Below are 23,282 nucleotides of genomic sequence, written 5' to 3' on the forward strand. Positions count from 1 at the left end.
TGAAAGAGGTAATGTGCCTGCACAATGGCAAAGTCATTAATCATAGACTAACAGGGAACATCCTTTGGGGGAAGTGTTTACCATTACAATAGCATTCCAATAAGATTCCTCAGATACCATTCTGAGTCCACAGGGATCACGTCTTTGCTAGCGGATTAGACGAGTTGTGGAGGCTTCGTTGAGTCCAGTATATTGATCAGATATGGTAAACCAGATCAATGTTAACCTTGTAAATATAACCTTTTCATTATTACTGTGCTGTTGCGTACTAACCTTTAATTCACTACTAATCTAGCTATTTAAAAAAACAGTTAAAGTCAAAGAATCATGCAGACAGAATCACAGACAACAAGTTCAAAATGCATTACGTATTTGATATTGTTAATATACTCCATGTTTGTATGTGCAACTCCCTCTTAATAAAAATGACTATCCAAGGATACAAGGAGAAAAATGCCATAACATTACACCCAATAATAGGTAAATGAGTGCACTTTTCTTTCTGCCATTCTGCTAACATTACATGGTTTTTATGGCGAGATTTCTTGAGGGAATAAACACGCATTATGGATAGTGTAGTTTACATGTGCAATGATTTCTTGGGACCTTTCGGTTCACACAGAGGTGGATCCTTTCTTTGTCTTTTCTGCAACTGTATACGGCCACTTTTTGTGTTCACTTAAAGGTGCACTTGGCTCTACTACATCATGTTTCACCTTCTAAACCGCCCTGCAGTCATTTTTTGTTATTTGGAACGGAACACAAACGATTTTTGAACTACATGTCCCATGGTCGAAGCTCTACAGTTTTCCCTGCACGCCGCCGCCTCCCCATTTCGTCCTCTAGAGTAGTAATGAAGCGAGCGGAACTACAAGAATTTTACATCCGGTGGCGACTTTCAAAATAAATCGCCTTTGCGTTGAGGGAACATACTGGAAGGTCGAACAGACATATTTTGTTAACACACAAAGACTTACCTAGAGGATTCGCACATAACTTAACTTAAAAGGTCCGTTTTCGCTATTAATATTGGCGCAATAACAGTGTAAACTAACGTTCTGAACAAGCCAAACATTTATTTTGAAGGAATCCCCAGACATCCGGTCTGTTGGCCGTTAGCCCTGGTAGCTTGACGCCGCCATGTTCCAGAGGAGGGTGAGTTTAGGGAAAGACGGAGCCACCCTGTCAATCACAATTAAGGAACCATGGGAGTAAACTGGTAAGGAAGCTCGGCGGAACCCCTGTGTTTACGGTGAAGATTGTTTTAATTTGCGCAGAAACGACAACTATGCGCCGGTACACTGTGGGACATTTTCATCTGATCTCGCCAACTGGAAATCGCTCCACTTTGACGGGAATTAGCATGAGGCGTCACATATAACAACAAAAACTTAGCGACTTTCAGTTGCCTGCGCCTGTTTTTTGCCCCCACAGCGTTTCAGTTTGAACATAATACACAAGTCACCGTTGATATTTGTACAAAAGGCGGTGCCGCGGAGGGTTATATTAACTCCAAGCCCAGGATATACCCGTTTATTTGACTTCAACTCGTGGAAAATCTGGTCTGTGCATTTCAGAGAACTGCCGTGTCGGTGAGTCGACTTTCGAAGAAGGAGTGACGGTATTTATCGCTCTCGAAAACACAAACACTTCAACTTTTCCTGTCTCAATTTCGCCGTGTGAGTTTTTGTGTCAACGTTTTCTTTCAGGTACAAGACGACACTCCCAAAAACAAACGAAGCCAAGCAGCAATCCCCGCTCCAACTCCGAGGGAGAGCAAGAAAGGAGCAGATATGAGTGGGGGAGATGTGGTGTGCTCAGGGTGGCTGAGAAAGTCTCCTCCTGAAAAAAAGTTGAGACGTTACGTAAGTGCACTTTATATCCTATTTGTTACATTGTAATAAAATAAGCCAGTGCACAAAATGGACCAGTTTCTCCCTGGACACTTTTCATGTGCAAGGTTGGGCGCAGTGACAGATTGTTAGGCCTCATCTTGTGTACATTTCAGCAATTACATTTCTGCATTTGCTGAACCTGAAATACTTTGTGACCTCTCTGAGCTCAGTTTGCCTTGTGGCCCCGTACAGTAGGAGTGAATTTACCAAGACAGATTGGTATTGTTTTGCTCAAGGGTACATTAGTAGGGCACATTGTTGTTGTTTTTGGGTCAGACCTCAGGCTTTTCCTTTGAGACAGCCTCCTTAATGGCTAGTTTATACCTCCAGGCAGCGATCCAGTCCCAAAGCACTACCTCTGAGGAGTACACTTTCTTGGACCAATAACAAAATACATTGATTACCTTGGGAAGCGATGCTTGTGCAGCCAGTACTCTCTGTGTCAAAGGTGGTAGATGGTCACACCAAGGGTTAAATGATTTACAGAGCATCAAAGGATGACCCCATTCCTGCAGATTTCAGTGTTTGTAAAAAGTTGTGAGACATGCATAATGAAGTGTCAGGAGCTGCTATAATTATTAATGTTTACTGCCCCAAACTGATAACTAATACACTTAACACTCATGCTACTCACACATATCATTCAGTGTTGCAGTCTTGAAAGTAATACATAATTACTGACAATGCAATGTTTCTTTCTCTGCCACTAATTTGTCACAGGGATATCACTGTTTTGTGTGTGATTCTCTCTGCTTATTTGTTGTGCACTTAAAAGAAAATTTCATAGCCGACAGCAGAGCTAATGCAAAAGCAAATAGCCTCAGTAGCACATGTTAGCTGTCAAGTCTATATGCTTTTCTTGTGGATCAGTGGATATCTCTGTTATTGATATTTGAATTACAAGGCTCGCAACTTGAGAGGAGGGATGTTTTTGCAGAAACCGCAGGTCCAGTGGAGTGTTTTTTCTGAAAGCAATAAAACTAAAATCTAGCCACAAAGACAGGATTTTCACAGGGCTTTCTCCCACTCGCAGCAGAATAAAGTCTTTTTTGTTGTGGAGGAAGTCAAAATCTTAGTTCACTGCATAATTGTGAGCAATTTTATTGTGTCATTGCATGCCTTTATGAGTGGTAATCGCTCAAAGCTTCATTGACACTGATCAGAAGTGACATCTTATTTACCATTTGAAGGAGGAATTTACCATTTTTCTGTGTCAGAGGTCACCCTGATGTTCAGCATGTGGTGATGAGAACCTAATGTTCCCACTCTAGGTCGTTCTGATTGATATAATCTCCGAAACCAAGTGTTGGCTATAATGACACGAAATTGTTCTTTCTCAACATACTAAACAGCAGGCTGGTGGAGGACTTAATTGTTCTCAAGGGGATTGGCAGTTTGCTGCTCCAGTTTTATAACTGTTTTCTGGACACAGTAGTTTGGAATAGTTAGGAGGCCATCTCACAGTGTGTTATGAGGAGCATGAGAACTGCTCTGATGCTGGTTTTATAGAGAAGATTTTGAGTGGTTTATGGCTGATCAAGAAACTACATTGTTGTTTGGTTTTATAATGTTTGCAAACAACTATGGGCTTTTGTTCTAGTGGCTTTTATTGTTGAGAAGAAGTTTAGCGAGATGAATTAATGGTTAGCCACTACAAGCCAGTAAGTTAAATACGGGAAACATGGGAAACCACTTTCCACTTTTGGGGGGTTTTAGGTGTCCATCAGCCTATTCCCTTTTGTGACTAGATTGTTTTTAGGTTTATTATAAGATGTGATAACGCTCATATTAAGAAAGAGTTGGCTGCATGGGCCAAAGTCAGTAGCCTACATAAGAGTGAAGACAAAAACTAGACGTTTAGGACCAACAATCATCGCATTTCTACACTTGAGCAGAGACGGTATCGGTTTTAACTCTCCTGAATAGATTTTTGATGTTACTCTCAGTATCAGAGATGAATGTTTTGCAGTAGTTTTTCACTGCAGTTCAACATTCAAGTATGCAAATCCAGCTTTCTCCACCAACAGCAGCTTTTACAGTAGAGCTTAGCTAATGAATTGTCCAGGCGGATATATCAGTTTATATTAGCCCATTGCAGATATGCTGATATTGCTGTATAAGTCAGCTGATGAATGACAAAATGTTCAAGTGCAGAAAAGCCAAAGACATGTTTTGAAACAGTGTAAACTTTAAAATGTCTACTGTTAGTAGTCAGGAATTGTGTATAGATTGGGCTGTACTCTGTAGTCAAATTTACATGTAAATCAGTGCAGTTATACAATATTTTCTGTTTTGCATAATGGGTCCAAATGACATTTTGTCAATTAATTGCCATATCTTTCTGTATCAATATCGTTCTTCTCACTTACATACAGAAAAGATCTAAGTTAGCCAGATATTTGACGTATTTGTTTTACCTTTAACACTTTGTTAAGCACAAACATAATCACAAACATATGTATTCAGATTTTTAAGAAATCCATGAGCTGCCTAGAACTGAACAAAATCTAAAAATATTGATGAACAGAAAAGTGGGCGGTTGGGGCCAGGTTCCTCTTATTGTGAGAGACCATTATGCATGGTCACACAAGGCTGTGTAATCCACAGGAGTGCTGACTATCCTTTTTTTGGCCAATGACAAATTGTTCAACTGTAACCTATTAAGCAACTCACCACCAGCTGTTTGAGTTGATGCCCAAAATAAAAAGAGAAGTTGATTCTTTTCTAAATTAGAAATCATGCAGTCGGTAATAAAGCATTGTGATTTCAGGCTTGCGAGGATTAGTGGGATAATTTTAAGGCTAGATCTAGGAATTGTTTATTGTTTATTTGTTATTTGTTTGTGGTATGTTTGGTGGCGATCATATGATGGGGTCTGTTGGCAAAGTTAGGATGGCTTACCGCTCTGATTATTGACCATAGTAAAATCTTGTGGTTCTGTCAGGTCATGCTATCTTCATGTCACTGGTAATCAGACTAACGATCACAATAGTTTCCCATCCCACAAGCTAGGTAACTGCACTTACCTGGAATCACATACATTATAGATCAGAACAGAACCGTTTGAGCCTTCTGAGAAAATGAATATAACTCTTCTGCTGTCTCTCTCGGGGAGTAGAGGGTAATGATGGTGAAGTTCTGTTTGGCAGAGTCTCCTGACAGTTTTTCTTCCTCTGCCATCATTGGACTGGATTTTGGATGTGTCAGACACAAGTTCAAACTAAAATCACTTCACTGTCACATGTTGCTGCTTGGAAGATGAATTACAGCAGTCGTTGCCACATTTCTGCTTGTTTTGTCTCCATCTCAGCTTTCAATTAAAACCATAGGATAGTTGCCCTGCGATTGCCATTTCAGATGCTTGCTTTACTTGATTTGTCTCCTACCATCTATCGAGGGTCTGCTCAGGAAGTGGTGACGTTGCAGTCAGATTCCCACAGATATCAGACAGCTGTCAACTACATAAATGCAGTTTTTTTAATCCATGAATGGATAAAGTATTGGATTGATAAGCAGAATAATCTAGCCTGATTATATTTTGGAACCCAGACTTCCATGTAAATTATCCAACAGTTGTTTTATCTTATTTGAACAGATAATCACGATTATGTAGTTACAAGAAGACCCTCTCCATATCACTGCATTTGTTCTGAAACAGCTGGAGCACTTTGTGTTGTTAAAGTAAACATTTGGCGGCAGGTTGAAAGGTCCAGCGTGTAGGATTTAGGGGAAATGACGTAATATTCGTTACTATGTTTTCAATTGTATTTAATGGGCTGAATGTAAGAGGTTTTTGCCTTAAGCTATCATTATAAAGTAAGTATTGATTGCACAATGTAATGGCTAAAGCGTTTTTTGCCTTTATTGATAGCATAGCTGAAGAGACACATACTGTGGGAGAATAACATTCAGCAAAGAGTGGCGGGTCGGAATCAAACCCAGGGCGCTGCAAAAGACTCAGCCTATATGGCGTGCACACTCTACCCGCTGAGGTAGAGGTAGCCCCATGACCACAGAATAATCACACTGTCGCCGTTTAGAACGGTTCCATATAACCCTTGCTTTCACTATGCAGTTCTGTCTGCCACCTGGTACGATCTCCCTGGAAAATTAAGCATCAGCCATAGCACAAAGAAAGTGCACCAACCATTGTGCTACCAAAACGGGAAGAGGATAGTGCTTTTGTTTTCCCTACTTTGATTACTGAATTGAAAAAACAACAACAATATGAATAGAAGGCATTACAATAGTATGTGAACATGTCACTGCCTTCAGCTCTCTTTTATAAGCCCCATGTCCAGACAGAGTCACAGAGAGCAGCAGACTAGAAGCTGGGGGGCCCCTGCTTACCTGATTAAGCACTCAGGGCAAAGTTTGCCCCTGAGGCTCTGCTGCTGATTGGTGGAGCTCAAAGGTGAAAGCAGTTCAGCAGACCTGGCTGCATCTGAGCAGCACCAGCCATCATGGGCTTGACACAAGCCAGAAAATGTTGCCTCTCTGTTCATTAGCAATGAAGCAAGTGTGAGGAGGCAATTTGGCCAATTAAACCTGATGTTGACCAGTCAGGTTTGGTTTTATTGAAGAGGGTCAATGTTCCTCTTTCCATCCTTCCTGATTGACTGTCTGTTAAATAATTCAATCAAGATTTCATACAGAGAATGCATACAGTGTTTACATTATAGTCTTAGTAACCAATTAATTCTTTGTTGCCGTTGAAATTCTCTGAGAAGGAGTCAACACTTCCTGTCCATTAATGTCTCGTTCAGGGCCAGCATGAAGGTATCTAACCACAATTGCTTTTGTAGGACGTTTCCCAGCCAGAGTTTGTCATAACTGTATCCTCTGCGGTTTTACATTTCATTGACACTGCATTTTCCATCTGCTTCTCCTTTTCCTCTTTCATTTCTCGTACCATTCAATCTGTGAATTTCTGTCGAGGTCCACTTGTAAAATCCCTCTTCAAAAGAGCAGCTTGGAGACTGGTATCTTCCCGACATCTGCAGCGTGATATTAGAGGGACCTAAGGAGATGCAGCGATGAAGTTGCAAGGTCGTTTTCAGCACCACTCTGTTGAGAGATAGTGTGGATGTGACAATATATTGCCACATGAAAATATTATATAAAAAAGGTTACGTGCCTTTTAGGAGAAAACTGAAACAGGATGCACAGTTCAGCAGATTGACAGTATGTCTACCATAGAATAAAAAAAGACATGTCATTATCTTGTTATAACAAGAAATTGAGCAAATTGTTTTTGTCATGGTCACAGCAATAAGCTGCAGCAATTAAAGAAATATGATATATATGACACATACTGATATTAAGGGTGGTCCACAATCCCAGTTGTGCTAATGTCATTATGTTTACCATTACCATTATGTTTACCAAGCTGCTCTCAAGCAGTGGCCTAAATGCTAAACTACCCATTCATCATGGTGACATGTTTCCGCTCTGTCCTATATTTATTCTCCATCTTAAGTCATTGCAACATGGGTGCAACACAGTGACAACTAATGCTTCTGTTTAAGTAGTTTATTATGTGTAAAACATAATCTACATATAGTGCTGTGTAAAGTTGTGAGGGAGCCCGAGCTTTAGATGAAGTATCTTCAGTTTACCATGACTGTGGTGAATATGTAAAATTACGGTGATGTTGATTTTTGAGTATATTTCCTAGCCCTAGTATGGCTGGGCAGTTTCTCAGTTTTTTCCTCCCACTGCTCATAGCTATATGGACCATTTAAATCCCTGTAGTCCATTGGCATGTACCCATTGGAAACAGATAAGAATTTTGTTGTACACTTCGTCCAATTCTTAATAGGGCCTCAGAGCTTGAGCGAAAGGCTGCTGGGTAGACCGGAAGAAGGAAAATATTGAACCCTGAAGGTCCCCCCTCTGATGGCTGTAAAGGGAGATTGAGGACACACTCCATGCTGGTCTTAAGTCCTCTCAGCTGAGGGAACATGCATTTACAGTACACACCACTGTGGCCATAAACCCTTACCTCTGCCTCTGCCTGTGGCTGACTGGAAACAGTTGTCATTTGCAAAGTAAAGAGAAATATGTATCCGACAAATGTGACAGGGCGGTGGAATGAAAACAAAGCCATAGCTCTTTGATTAAGTAGAGGATTCATTAAATCTGCTTAGCAAGTGGAACAGAGAACAAACACTCACTTTCTGTTAACCCCCCCCCCCCCCATGCTCGAAGAAACAAACAAACAAGCAAACAGAACAGGATGCAACAGAGGGGTACTTGTGCAGCATTAGCCTCTTAGGCTAACAAAGAAAAATTACTGGACCGTGTCTTGGGCCGCCACAACGACTCAGCTCTCCATTTGGAGCAAGCAGACTACTGTTGTGTGATCTGCCACAGCTTGAAAATGGATTGCATGTGCCATTAATTATTTAATGTCCATTACAAACAAATAACCATTAAATATTCATATCTTTGCTACTACAATAGTTATCCTTACCAGCCCACTTTTGTCCCAGACACAGACTATCATCATTGTATTATACATAGGGGTATCAGTTGCACGGTAGCTGAATTGGTAACCAGCAAAGTCAAGCTGTAAGGCCTCACAAACATGGTGACAATCGCTTTGGTAGATTCTCCAAGTGATCATTTTATCAGCAGAGGGATTGGAAGCGCTGAGCATGTTTTTTCTTCTCAGTTGTCGACATCTTTTATGAACCAAACGGTTGTTAAAGTCTTTGTTTCAAAACACAATAGAAGTGAACATTAGTATGTGTCTGTTTTCTTCTGGATATTTATAGAGAGTAGTAAGCCTGAAATCATGTCGTTGCATCACAAAGGAAAACATAGCCACAAAAACAAAACAGCCAGTGAGAGCAAAGCCCTCTGAAAGTTGGCAGTGCATAGTATTTTTGTGACACGCTGTAAATATTTCACTAATGTTTTGCAGCCTCACATAAGTGAGATTATGTTTGAAATGTGTATTGATCAGGCCTATTTCTGTTTTAAGCAGTTTTCTTCATTTGATGTGTCAATCATCTTTATGTGACAGCAGTTTTTGAGACTGTCCAGTAAAGATAGATCAACCAAGTAAATCTGTTTTGGGTATGTCATCATCTTTCTGTGGTCCCAACAGCAGTTTTTGTGTTTATCTTTTTATTGTTTTCATAATAAAGAAATAAATGCACAGAATAAGGTAAGGAGCTCAGACATCTGGAGGGAGCTTGGAGTAGAGCTGCTGCTTCTTCGCGTCAAAAGTGGTCCGTTAAGGTGGTTCGGGCATCTGATCAGGATGCCTCCTGAATGCCTCCCGTTAAAGGTGTCCCGGGCACGTCCCACTGGTAGGAGGCCCTGGGGCAGACCCAGAACATGCTGGAGGGATTACATATCTCATCTGGCCTGGGAACGCCTTGGGGTCCCCCAGGAGGAGCTGGAAGGCGTTGCAGGGGAGAGGGACGTAGGGGTGCTTTGCTTGGCCTGCTGCCCCCGCGACCTGGCCCCGGATAAGCAGTTGAAAATGTATGGATAGAATGATGGAATAATACATATACAGAAGGGTTGGTGGTTATACAGAAGACAAGGGAGATATCCTGACAGAGATTTTGACCCATGACATACAGACCAGCACAGAGATAGTGGCTCACTGACAGTTGACTTTATGTTATCTGTAAGTCATTAGAGTAACGCCAGGTCGCCACGTTTTCAAAAAAGATTTCCTCTCATGTTTCTTACAGCAGTACTTTGGAGTCAAATCCAGTCCAAAGAGCCAGGGATATAAACTTTTCATATGCACAAACACCATGCCATTTCCCACACAAACTGGTAAAAGAAGAATGTAGTAAGAACGTATGCACCTCACGCATACTTCAGACCAGATGTGAAATGATAAGGAGAGAGATAAGGAAATTAAATATAAAGTGAGAGATGTAGTCTTATAGGAAAATGTGGTTCATTTTTTTTCCATTTTCCCTGATTGTGTTATTGTTTGTTAAATCTACACAGCAATCTGTAACATTTCAGTCAAAGGCACATGTACAAGCTTAATTTAAATCACTTTGAGTGGTGCATTTTATCATTCTTTATATTTACATTCATGACATTTTTTTCCCTGTGACTCTTCCCTGTGGTGTTTCTAAATCCATGACTGGCTACCTGCGGAAGTCTAAACGGAGCTCGTTTACATACACTTAATTTCACAATGATTTGGAAACACAGAACAGGCAGTATGCACAGCTTTATAAATCTGAGTTTTATGCCCTGCTCCCCTGGTGTCTTTGTCTCCCTGCTGTCTCCGTCGCCACGTGATCACCGTTCATTGTCCTGCAGCATTTGTGTGCAGCTTCTGGCAGGATCTGGTCGTCTACGTCAGAAAAATACAGTCAGTTTGAAAGGCACAAAAATGTTTTGAAGTAACCTCAAGTGCGGCCCAGCTTTCACAGTAGATCGTCTCTGATTTGCTGTGTAAACTTGATACGTCCACGCATAACTTTCCATGCAGATTCTTGAGCGGTGGAATGGCTCTTCAAAGCACAGTAAACCATTGTTTATGCCAGCACACACCCATTTGCAGTTTCAAAATGAAGTTGAAGTTGATTGTGTTGCTGCCATACTGTTAGCTTCTCTGTCAACAGCTTTTTTGAGAGTATGCTGTCTGAGAATTTATTTCAGCTGAAAGTTGCTGATGCAGGACATAATGGAGGAGGAATCAATAAGAAATTGGCTGCAGGGTAGAAATGTTCAACAAGCTGATTGTGTTATTGAAATATTTGCATACAGATTGTGCGCAGTTCCTTTTAAAACTGTTTGACTTACATTATTGTATCCTTCTTTAAACTTGCCTTAGTGGAGCGCTGAAACTGCTGGATTGAATTGGCAGGTCAAGGCTGAGCATTTTGTAAACAGATGTGTCTCTTTGTGCCTGGTGCAGCTGTTTACTGTCCTGTGTGCCAAGTCCACCAGCAGCTCATGGTGTGACTGTAGAGAACTGGTTCTCATGCAGACTTGGTTTTCCTGTTTGCAGCTTCAGAGCTGATTCTGCAGTCGTGTTTTTTGTTGGAATACATTTCTGTCGAGTTGTAAAATGATCCTTTTGTGCTATTTGTCACCGTGCCAAGTTGAACAGTTTCAAGTGCAGCTATTATTAAATGCAGATGACAGAAACCTCTCAGCTATTTGGCATGGCTAATTGTACACATCGTCATGTGTTTTTTTCCATTTGTGATTGATCAGTAGGACGTTGTGACATAGATCCGATTTAAATTTGGTATTTTCTTAAATCAAAAGTCTCACATTCTTGGTTTTCATTGTCTCTCGTGTTTCAACTGTTTCGGCTAATGACACCGGGCAGTAAAAATAGTGTGTCATAAGGCTGCTTTCTATTTCCAGACTGGAGTTGTAGTTCTGGACATGAAACAGGGCTGGTAGGAGAACACAGATGGCCAAAGATGGTCTACACTAACCAGACAAAAAGGCTGTTGGGGTCTGTGTTCCCATCAGATTTCAGTTTTGAGAGAAAAAAAAAGCACAAACAGAAGTTGGGCCAAATTTATGATTGTGTGCATTCCCCGAATTCTTGCAAAGCAGGGGAAACTTCTTCCAGACCTATGTTGTAGGACTTAAGATATGTATGCAGTGACATGCAGTCTGGGATATAGCATAGTGGCAATCAATAACTTTGTCATCATTTGTTGAGGAGAGTGAGGAGAAAGCAAAAGGGGATGAGAAAGACTGGAGTGCTTCTCAAAGCAACACCATTAGGCAGCCTCCAGTGAGAGCAGCTCTCTGTTCTCTCCCTCTTTCTTTCCGTTCCCAGTGCTTCTTGGCAGGCACAGACAGCAGGAATGTGAGGTTGCTCTGTGCTCCTCTTTGCTAGTCTTGCTGGGGTGTGAGCGCCTGGTCCTGGGCTGCTGCTGCTGCTGGTCGTTCAGCTTAGGCTAGGATGGGCTGGCCTGCCCTACACTGTACTACACTGCAATGCAATGCACTGGCCGATTGTTGTTTCTGCAGCAACGGGAGGGAAGAGGAGCCGCTCCCTGGCGCCCCAGCAAGGCATGGCCGCCCCTTCCTGTGTGAGGCGCTGATGGCTACCAGATGGCGGGTGAAGACAGAGGAGGAGGGGTCCTATATTCTCCCTCTTTTTCTCTATTTATTACTTCTGCCTTTATATTGTCATGTCTCTGCTTTTCTTCTGCAAAGTCATTTTTTTCCTTAGCTTCTTATTTATCTTTCTCTGCCCCTTTTGCTCCAGCAGCTAATTGTTCTCTAATAAACGCAGACAAAATGGACAGTGGTGATGAGCCTGATGTTGCTGGCATCCAGGCTATATACCATGTTGTGTTTTTCTAGGTGTTACATACCCTGAGACACAAAAGATGACTCACTTGTGATAAGTGACTCACTGAAGAACTGTGCACTTTGAAAGCCTTTTCATGATGCTTACTTGCTTTAAAAGTAAAACTTTAACATTAAGCTTTATTGTCACTGCAGCACACCTGCTCAGCAGTAGCTGAGGTGTGCATGTGGCGCTCAGTGGCCTTCAGCAAAAACTCATGAGAGCTAAGATAGGTGACCAGTTGACTCACTGAAAGCCTGCTCCTCACCAACAGGAGGCCCTCTAAACTCACTACACATAGAGACCACTATCACCTCTTAAGCTGAGTCTCTAGGGATACGTATATGGACACAGATGTCTAAAGACACCTGCTTGATGAAATTAGCTCTGATTGCCTTGTCTGGATGTTGTTTATCCTTTATGGAGCCTCTCCCTGGACTAGTTTTTAAGAGACATCAGATTGCATTTTCAAATTAAATTGGATCTTTTTGCCAGAAGATCAGCATGCTTCATTAAGTCATCTCATCTCATGAGAAGACTTAGAGAAGACGCTTGGCTTAGAGATGAAAAATTAGGGAAGCACTGAAATGAAAATTTGTGGCCGAAGCCGAATATTTATTAAACGCTTGGCCGAATACCGAGTACCGAATACCGAATATCATTGTTTAGTTTTTCATTAGTTTTTGCAGATGAACCCCCTCCAGATTAGTGTTGTCACGGTACCAAAATTGGGACCCACTGTGCGATACCAATGAAAATATCATGGTTCTGAGTAGTATCACGATACCACAGCGAAAATGAGGCAGATGTGCCTTTTGTCATTTATAAAAAGATAAATCACTTTTCTATAATACATCAACTATATTTCAATGGAATAAATTACTTATTGACTTATTCATACTTCAAAAACAGCATCAATCAGTGATGAACATAGGGGGGGATCAAAATAAAATAAATAAATAAAATAAGAATCAACCAGCCACCCTCCTCCCCTGACAAGTCCCTTCATAAGTAACGAACAGTCCCTAAAGTGCGGTGAGGTTTGTGGACCGTGAACGGCTCGTTTCTCCTCTGACATGTCACATACCTGTGTTCGGCTGGCTCGGCTGTTCAGGTACTTCTGGGCAGTCCACACGCCAAGAAGAGGATATTATTGGAGCCGACTTCTCCGTCGCCGGTAACGTTAAGCCGATGGCCGCCGTATTTGACAGGAATACATACTGTCTGTGTCTGTGACCCCCGTTCAACCCACAACCGATGGGATTCGCCTTTCGTTTCTGCTGCTGTTTGAAATCTGTAGGCTGCTCGCACAGCGTGCTCAATGATTTAAGCCTATTTTGCGCGCTCAAAACTATTTTTAGTCGCAAATGCAAGTGCGGTGACGGGCGGATCGCCACACTGCCGACATTTTACTCGGCCCGTCACGGCACGCTGTTTGATTGCGTTATCAAAACACGCTGCTATTATTCGGCCTTGCTTTTAACTTATTCCACCAAATACCGAATGTGTGTTTTTTGCAATATTCGGCGGAATATATTCGGTTACCGAATATTCGGTGCATCCCTATGAAAAATAAGCATTATGTTTTAGTACTGTGGCTGATGTCATGAAAACCTGTTACTAAATAATCTGGATGTCTGAGTATAACAAGGGAGACCCCAGATGCAGCAAATTATTATTTTCTGATGTAATATCTGATGGTTTTTATTCTTTATTAAACCTATAATTGTTTGATCTCTGTTAGATAATAGTTGGGCTGGGCAATGTATCAATAAATCAGTATCAAAAAATGAGACTTAATATTGTCCTAGATTTTGGATATTTTAGAACCCTAAGCAATGTCTTTTCCTGGTTTTAAAGGCTACAATGCAGTAAATTGATGTAATTTTCTGATCTTACTAGACTATTCTAGCTGTTTTATTATTTTCCTGTACCCGCTTAGTCATTATATCCACAAAATTATCCTGATATTTGATTTTCTTCTTATTGCCCAGCCCTAGATAATAGTATATAAAATAAAATAAGATACAATAAAATAAAATAAAAAATATAAAGAAAAATAAAATAAAAGAAATAAAATAAAAGAAATAATTCATAACATAATATAATAAAATAAAATGAATAAAATAGTGATCACGGTCTCTCAGAGTGCAGGGTGGACTCTTGCTCTTCTCAAGAAGTAGTCACATCTGGAACCAAAACAGAAAGTGCAGACTTGAGCAATCATTTGATTTGCTATATAGTTGGTGACTGTTGACTGACTTCTAAAGTTAGATGCCTAATTGAATTGTTAAGCAGTGACACTTGTCATCGCAGGTTTCATTTTGACGCATTGTTGTCAGTGTAAAATTACCTCAGGGCTAAAAAACGTGGACTGGGAAAAATATTAAATATGAATCACGTTTATTAGCCAAGTATGTGTACACATACAAGGAGTTTTTGTGTAGCTCTCAGTGTACTTACTCACAAATAGACCTGGGACTGCCTTCTGCACCACCAACTTGAAAAACACTGGCTAACGTGATGTTTATGTCAGTCTGTCAAAGGAAAGCTGTTGCTGCAAGATGTCTTGTGACCTAGGTCTGTAAAAAGCTTCCTCTTAGTGGGGTAGGCTACTTTTTAGATCTGATTTTCTATATCTGAGTTGCAAACAAGAAATTTTCCACTGTGTCAAAACTAGTTGTGCACCAAAGAATGAAATAGCAGGTGCAAGATGAAGGGTACCAAACGACTGAACAGATAATTGAGTTTTTAAAAGAGACTGTCCCAGGGATCTGTGTTCCCTGGAGAAGTGTAGTGCTTGAAAATGTTGGATGATTACAGTGATGAATTTCGAGGGCAGCTTTTGAAGGTAGAAAAATGTGCGGCTGTATCTGCTCACATTTAACTCCAAAGGTTCACCTGTCATCCCCACACACACACACACACACACGCAGCTGGCACTCTAGTTATGTGGTGCTGTGTGATCTGACCCCAGCCGCTGTGTCTGCAGCCCCTTAATATAGCCTGCTGCTGTCATGGTAGTTTTTGCCCCTCTTCCCTTGCTCTGCGCTCTATGTGCACCAATATGTGTGCATGTTTGTCCCGGCCTGAGGACAGGCTGAGTTAGACAGAGGGGGTGTTGGGGTGTCAGCCTGGAGACCAGATGCGAAATATTGCTACTGACCTGTGTAATTTCCCAAGTTACTGTGACCCAGACAGGCCCTCAATAAAAAAAGACACAGTCTATATCTGATTGTCATTAATTTAGCTTTTTATTGATGTTTCAAACATCTAGGCCATCTTTTAAAAATCAGTTCATTTGCGCATTTTAGAGTAGGAATCCTCAGAAGAAACAGTAATGGACAGAAAAAGATGGATGACACTTGGCTGTTCACTACTGGTCCTGTTGTGGCCACTGTCCCTGATTGCATTAGAGTTACTATGGTGCTGTCCGATATCTTTGGCCTGGCCTCAAGCCAGAGGACGTGGTTTAACTTGCATACATGTACACACACACACACACACACACACACACAGACGTAAGGAGAGAGACACAGAGATGCAGCAGACCCCCGCTCTCAGAGAGTATTCGTTTCCAGCCTGATTGGAAGCTGAGACTGTCGAGGACCTCCTCCCCTTGTCCACCTACTTTCTTGGCATTTGTCTGAACTTTCCCTGGCACTTTGCTCTTCTTTTTTATGCTCATTGCTGGTGTGTTTTAGAAACCTGTGGAATACCTTGACTATCGATGTCTCAGCTTATGCCCATGACATTTGGATAACCAGCAAACTTTTTGAATTCCAAGCAGAACTCAAGGTTGGTAATTTGTATGAATTGACTTTAATTAAAATTTGGAAATACACCAAATCTACTTGTGTTCTTTGGTTACAGGCAGTCAGGCAGATAGTTAAATACAAGAGAGAATATAAATTGCATGGTCAGTAAATAATGTTCTTCTGTGGTGTGATGTCCTGGTGCAGATCTGCAAAGTTGCAAAGGGAATTTCCAACATGAGCTTTTTATGATCAGCAGGTTTAGTCACAGGTGTTCAGTGTAACAGAAACACTTGCAATCTAGCTGGGTTTTAAGAGACAATTTTGCCTCATGAATTATAGCTTTTTCAACATCTGTGTTGCATATCATAACTTATTAAATCGTACAGTTGAAATAGCTGTTCTGTAGTGGTGTTGAAGTACTTCATAGAATATTTTATGTATAAGAAACATCTTGAATCAGACCGTGTCTTTTTGACCAGCTCTGAAAACTGAACATCGTTTTGCATGTGATTTAGTGTGTTTGCTCTAAATGTAATTTATGCCACGATCTATGTTTTGCTGTGACAGTTTTTTTTATATGTTATGTACACATTTGGCTGACTGCGCTGTTAGACTGTGCACAGGCCAATAGGGGCTGAAAGGAGAATTGTTTAAGCCCCTCTCGTCAGCGGTCAAGGAACAACGTGATCATGTGAACCAAGTCTGCCATGCCAAAGGAATGTGTTGAATTCTAACGATGCTGCTTTGACAAGTGCATGTGACTCAAGAGCAAGAGCTCAGATTGGCGAGGGCAGGAGAAGCAAAGGCAGATAGGATGAAAACAGCAGAGGAGAGAGGGAGAGAGAGCAGGTAATCAAATGGAAGAATGCAGTGGATAGAAGTGTCAAGGTTGTGGTGGAGCAGAGCATGCAACATTTTGACCTCCTGCTTATCTGGGAGAAACAGTGTTAAAACCGAAAGACCAAACAACAAGGAGATTCTGTGGGAATGTGATAAATGTGCGTTTTGGGGAGTTACATATCCTAAAGTCAGATGAGCCGGTCTTTATCTCTAGTACAGCTTTGGTTCTCGTGGCTGAGAGTGGGCTGCCATCTGCACTCACAAACTGTCTTCGGAGTATGCAGATTGAATAGGGCACTGTACGAACATGGGTAATTAAGTACATTGAGTCTGGGAATCATTTTCAGAAAAGTTCCCATTGGTTATATAAAACAGCCATAGTAATTGTGGTGTGAGCATATTAGTCAAGGAGTAACACTGTTTCTTTCAGTATGTGTCTTTATTAGAGGAGCAGTCAAGACGAAGACAGTCAGATACTTGTTCCTTCAGAAGCAGCTGGTGTCATTTGAACAAGAAATCAATAAGATCATCTATTTTGTTATTTGCATGCATTAATGTGAGAAAAACCCTTTGACTCAAAACAGTTTTTAAAACACTGAAAAAGAAAGAGATGTACTTTCTTTTTCTTTTTTTGTGGCTTTTATTGACGTGTTTACAAAATTAACAAAAACTCGACCTGAGGGTTTAAACACATAATGGATGCACAACCTCCATTTCTCCATGTCCTGAGCTTAATGTTGTTTCCTACTCTGTAGGGTAATAGATATTGATTGGTGACCTGGATTTTACCCTTACCACTACAAGCCGATGCGAGTGCATTTTCACCATGCTGGAGAAGCAATAACTATGAGTTACAAGAAAGTGAGAAAGATACTTAAGTAATAGAGCAAATGTTGCCTGGCCATGATTGTGCCTTGGTAATCTTTCATGTGTGCGAACTGAATTTTTATTCCTGTCATGAAGACTTGACACCTTATTTGAACCTGATTTGTATAGTGCTGCTGTTCATTTGCAATCCTTGTCATTAGTAGGGTTTATACAGAGTATTTTGTTCCCCTAATAATCAGATTAAAAGTCCAGTCAGAATTAAAATACCTCATGGACAGAACTTGTTATGGATAAACTGGACCATTTGGAAACAAATCCTTAATACTTAGCTCAGCATCTGAAGGTTTTTTATGTTACTATACACTGTTATTATTCCTTTTTTTAAGACTTCGCAGTCTTTCTTTGCAGCACTGAACCCTTGAGTTAAATTGAATATTGTAGCTTTAGGTTAACATAGCACTCTGTCTGTCTAACAAGCTTTTGAACATCATCATCATCATCATCATCATCATCATCATCATCATCATCATCATTTTCTTAGCGGTTTGTTTTTCTCATGGGAGCCAGCTTTGTTTGATTGATGTGTACAGATTTTATAACCTCTTAGTTTAGGTAATCATGTTTGGTTGTTCATGTTCTACCATTTGATTCTGCAGTTAGACTATATTCTGATAATGCAGGACAACTACACCGGGCTCAATCTTGGTAAAGGTGCCGAAAGCATCTGTAGTTGCATCTCCATCAGGGTTGGAAATTGGCTCCAACCACCAGCCCAATCTGGTAAAATATACAAGAGGCTGATAGATTGGCTTTACTCACCAGCCATGAAAACAATGGTAATCTGTTGAGTTAATCTGTTGAAATCCACCAAATCTCAAAAAACCTGAGAGTAAATGCTAAGAAAATTAGGAAGAATCTTGAAATATCGCAAAGGAGTTTTTCAGCTTGGGGAGCTGGAAAAGTTGATTTATCAATACAAGCTAAATGTGACTAAGTGCAAATGATAACATACAGTCATGAAGTGTCATCATTGCACAGGCCTCTGCAAGCTCTCTTCATCGTCTCTCAGTGGCTTAACACACTGATGTATGAGCACAGGGCTGTTCCCAGAACTCTACCAAGAGCACATAGCTGTAAAATTAGGTGTACACAACTCTGTATTTGCATTGTCCAGTATGCTGTCATTTAATATGCATCCATTGTTTTCCTTTGTTTGACGTTTGACTGGCACTCTTTTAATTACGTCATCTCGTTGCGCCCTCTTCGTCTGCACTGATAAAGTGAACCAAAATTAGCACCAGCTACTGCTTATCCTGATGAACCAACCAAATGCCAGTATTTAAAGTACAGTAGTGTAGGGAAAAGTGCATTAAATCACATTTTCTTCTGTGAATTTTCTGAAAATTCAACTAAAATTTGCTCCACAGTTGCATGGAAACCCGACTAATGAGTCCAAACTGATTGATGAGATTCCTGTGCAATTACATTTATGCAGTGTGTCACTTGATTCCAAGCTTTCAGTGTATCAGACCTTCATCAGACATACTCGACTCAGCAATGTGCAGGCAGGTAAAAGTAACCAATCCCATTTTAATCACTGTCAGTTTGCAACACACCTGTGCACATCCCACATGGTTGAAGCTCCACCTCTTGGGTATTGTAGTTTATTTGTAGTACTGCGAGGGATACAAATGGAAGCCATACTTATTATTAAATACAGAAAAAATAGACAAACAAGACACACTTTAAAAAGGTACCATACAATTTCATCACATGGTAAATGGGACGTTGAAAGGATGGCCTATATTCTGATAAAAGTGATGCTCCAGCAGAGTATATAGTAAAGGAATAATGATACCAAGCACTCATAGTATCTGTGTCTATTTCAGCTGTATGACAGATTCAATATATTGTATATATCAGAAGCATTTATCCTGCTGTGTCACTTTCAAAACTGCAAATGGGACACCGCATATAATAATTTTATTTAGCATAATTGGGTGGGAATTGTTAGTCAGATTGATATAATTTATACAGAAAGAAATGTCCTCGTATAACTGTAGGGACTGTTGCACATGGAGCAATGCACTGTAATTCACATTAGAGTGGCTCAAAGAGGGCTCTGTTTCTGTGACTCTGCAGCCTGTTATTTTGTCTTGCTATTAGCTGAGGGAAATGTGAGGGAAATGGCCCAAAACATACAAAAAATGAATTGGTAAGAGTGTTAGATCTTTTTCTTTTATCACTATCATCACAGCAAAATCCAGTCTGTGTGTGTGTTGCTGAAGTTCTCATCATTATGTGTGTGGTTTTCTGATGTAAAAACCGAGGGATGCTGCGGTGAAAGCTTTTTGGATGGGAGCTGTGGTTGGTCAGAGGGGTCAGGACAGTTCATTTTAAAGTAGACAGAGCAGGTAATGGATTATGGATGTGGTGTTAACAGTGTTTTCAAAACCTGCCTTTTGGCCTCTCTGCAGGCAACAGTTCATGCATTAGCTGGCCATTAAACTTAAAATTCACAAATGTATTCATTGGGCATTTCAGAATTAGTTAAATATTGCAATTGTTCAGACATCGAAAAGGTTAGTAAATTAAACCTGTTGAGGGAAGCTGTGTGCGAAAGAGATGGTGAGTGCAGGTGAGTTGAGAGCGAATGAGTGCAAGCTGTTAGAACAAATCTCCAGGCATGCGAGCACACACCCACAGAAGCCAACCCACAGCTAAAGAGAGAGGGAGATGTTTTAAAAATGCTGACATTGTTTTGGGGCCGTTTGCGTAATAGCTTAGTTGGAAAAATATTTTGCATTGTTACCTTCGCCCGCCTATATTGGTGGCTTAAAATGAATGCGTACGGGGGATTCCACGCATTCTTCCCCAAATGTGAATCACTGCACGGCGATCACATGAACACACATGCAGCACACAACCTCTGAGGTATGTGTTCACACCACGCACATTCTCTTTCAGCTGAAAGTGAAGCAGTATCATGTGAATGTGACAACAGAGAGTGGAGGTGTGTGCCGGTTTCAGGGGACTGGCGGAGAAAGGAGGTGTGTCTGTAACTTACGTGCCTGGGCATGCTCAGCAGCTCAGCTCGTAGAACAGGACACCAAACATGGTTAATGCAAGGAGTTAGAGTAAGCATGTTGTGTTTCTGATCTAAGAAATACACCACCAAAAATCAGGGCAGCGTTTATTAATTCCCACTACTGCAAGTATTAATTTGATAGTTTCAATTTTTTATTGACTGGAATAACAGAGCCTGAATTGTACTTGTATCTTGATTCATGTCCTGTGTTGCTGAAGCCCCTTTCCCACTGGACAAAAAACCCACTAACACCCACTAAGGACAGCAAGTATTTGTCCTTCATTTTGTCTGGATTTGTGCAAATTTTTTTTGCGGGTTTTCCATCAATCAAAAGATCAGCGGTTCGATCCCCGGCTTCTCTAGTCTGCATGTCAAAGTATCCTTGAGCAAGATACTGAACCCCAAATTGCTCTTGATGGCTCTTCCATCGGTGTTTGAGTGTCTTAAAAACTGAGTAGCAGGTGGCACCTTGTATGGTAGCCTCAGCCACCAGTGTATGAATGTGTGTGTGAATGGATGAATGTGACTTGTAGTGTAAAAAGCGCTTTGAGTGGTCAGATGTCTAGAAAGGGGCTATACAAATGCAGGACCATTTACCATTGTCTATTCACATGTATTAATGTATTTCATGGCCTCAGACCACAGCTGTCTGCAACGCTGCCTCTGTTAAAACATACATTATTACAACCTCCTACACCATCAACGTGTTTGTTGTCATTAGAAACTTTTGACTCTGCCCCCCAGTGACATCTATGTTTCTATGCCAACATAAAGAATCCATGGAAGTATGTGGGCAATGAAGTGTGAAATGTTTGAAATGAACATATCTATTTTTGTACATAAAGTTAATATAAATTATGTATTGGCTCCAGCTTCAGTCGACAGTGATGGGAATTTGACACCTGGTTGGACCCACTCATTTTTGCCCTTTTGTTGGCACAATGCAATGATGCAAAGAAATCCGTTCATCTCTGTGCAAGCAGTTCTAAAACATCATTAAAAATTTACTCGACACCAAGTTTGAGAGAGTGACTGAATATGTAAGTACTAACCTGTTTTGTGGCATGGCTATGATGTCGAACGTAATGCAGTAGGAAAAAAAAATGGCAATGGGAAAGCGTTGTATCGCCAATTCAAACAGGTTTTCCCGTGTTAAAAAACCCTACATACACTTGATAATTTAGGTGGAAAAGGGGTATGAGTAACCAGGTGGCACTGTTTTGAATGCAACACCACCTGCAACACAGAAGTGCATATCAGAGTCCATTTCCTTATCTCTATGTATGGCATCTCAATCCATTTCCTAGTGGATGGACTCTAGCAAGAGAGGGGCTAATTAGATCATGTCTAAGGCAACCTCTCACTGGCCACAAAATGTAATTTGGAATAATTTTCATTGTACTGATTGGATTAGACTGCTGCTGCTCACTGCATGGATGGGGATTGGGTTAGACACACACAGAGTAGACTAACAGCATAAACAAGGCACTTACTATCTAGCTTCTTAAAACATCTTATTGACTTGTAATCAATCAAAAAGCCTTAAAATATATGAATTAGAATTTTGTGCTTCATTGGTGTATGATAATTTATTTAATGCAAATATATCTGAACATGGCCTCACTTAACCAATAAGCCAAACACTCACACATAAACACACACACACACACACACACACGCACACGCCCACCCACTCACCCACAGATGCTTTTCAGGCCTGACCATGAGAAAAGTCATCCATCTCACCATGCAGTGGTCCCCCTACAGGAAGCAGTGGGACTGTCATGAGTCTGCCGCTCAACCCACAGCCTGCTGTAGTGTGAAACCCTTTGCTTCACAGAGAGCTGCAAGGCTGTTCCACTGCAGGCTCTTATTGAAACATTGAATGCAAAAATATCTCAGAAGGTCCATATTTATAATAACATAGATGGACCTGACTCGTGCATGTGCAGGAGTGACTCAAAAGCCACGCCAGGAATTCAAAGTGGGATGGTGCACTGTAGCATGTGGGCACAGCTTGTTGAATAGTGGCTGATATTTTTGGTCCTACCCACCTATCTTGGGCCAGCGTGTTGTAGGTGTACTGTAGTGTAGAGGCGGTGTGTAATGGGGGTTGGGGTGGGCAGTTGTTGCCAGGGGAGGTGGTGTGTTATTTTCAGTCCATTGTGTCTACTTCCTGCGGGTCAGGGGTTATTGGAGCAGGGTGTTGCAGACTTTACGGAGTAAAGAGGAGGGGAGGGAAGTCAGCAGGGTAGGCAGGAAAGTGGCCAGACTCATTCGACAACAGCGGCTGGTCAGCAGCTTGCTTACCGCGCTTCTCTTGCAATGTTTCTCATTTTTATCCGTGCAAAGCTTGGACTCTTCCAAACCAGGTAAAGAGCCATGAATTGCATAATATGTAATAATCGCAAAGCTTGTCATTTAGCGTTTAGTTATTCTTTTGATCATTTGAATATGGTTGTTGTCAGCATTTTACAAATAGTGTTACCTTGTTACTTTTAGCAGAAGGTTAGAGATTGTTCTTCAACATGAGTATGGAGATGTTTGGCACGATCACGCACCAA

At 41.0% G+C, this 23,282-nt stretch overlaps 1 protein-coding gene across 6 annotated transcripts in view; it reads left to right on the forward strand.

Annotated features, from left to right (window-relative positions):
• Nucleotides 1–1,148: 1,148 nt before the first annotated feature.
• The window catches only part of gab1 (GRB2-associated binding protein 1), a 64,601-nt gene continuing 42,467 nt past the window's right edge, over nt 1,149–23,282 (forward strand). For 2 of the 6 annotated variants that reach the window (XM_078166200.1, XM_078166201.1), the window contains exons 1-2: nt 1,149–1,621; nt 1,710–1,865. In XM_078166200.1, the coding sequence (XP_078022326.1) occupies nt 1,794–1,865 (72 nt within the window). In that variant the 5' untranslated portion in view covers nt 1,149–1,621; nt 1,710–1,793. Of the gene's footprint in view, nt 1,622–1,709; nt 1,866–22,971; nt 23,091–23,282 lie in introns of those variants that run through there. The other 4 variants (XM_033623449.2, XM_033623452.2, XM_078166199.1 and 1 more) reach the window with 3 other exon arrangements.

This window comes from Epinephelus lanceolatus, chromosome 3, assembly GCF_041903045.1.
Source record: "Epinephelus lanceolatus isolate andai-2023 chromosome 3, ASM4190304v1, whole genome shotgun sequence".
In the NCBI taxonomy this organism is placed as follows: domain Eukaryota; kingdom Metazoa; phylum Chordata; class Actinopteri; order Perciformes; family Serranidae; genus Epinephelus; species Epinephelus lanceolatus.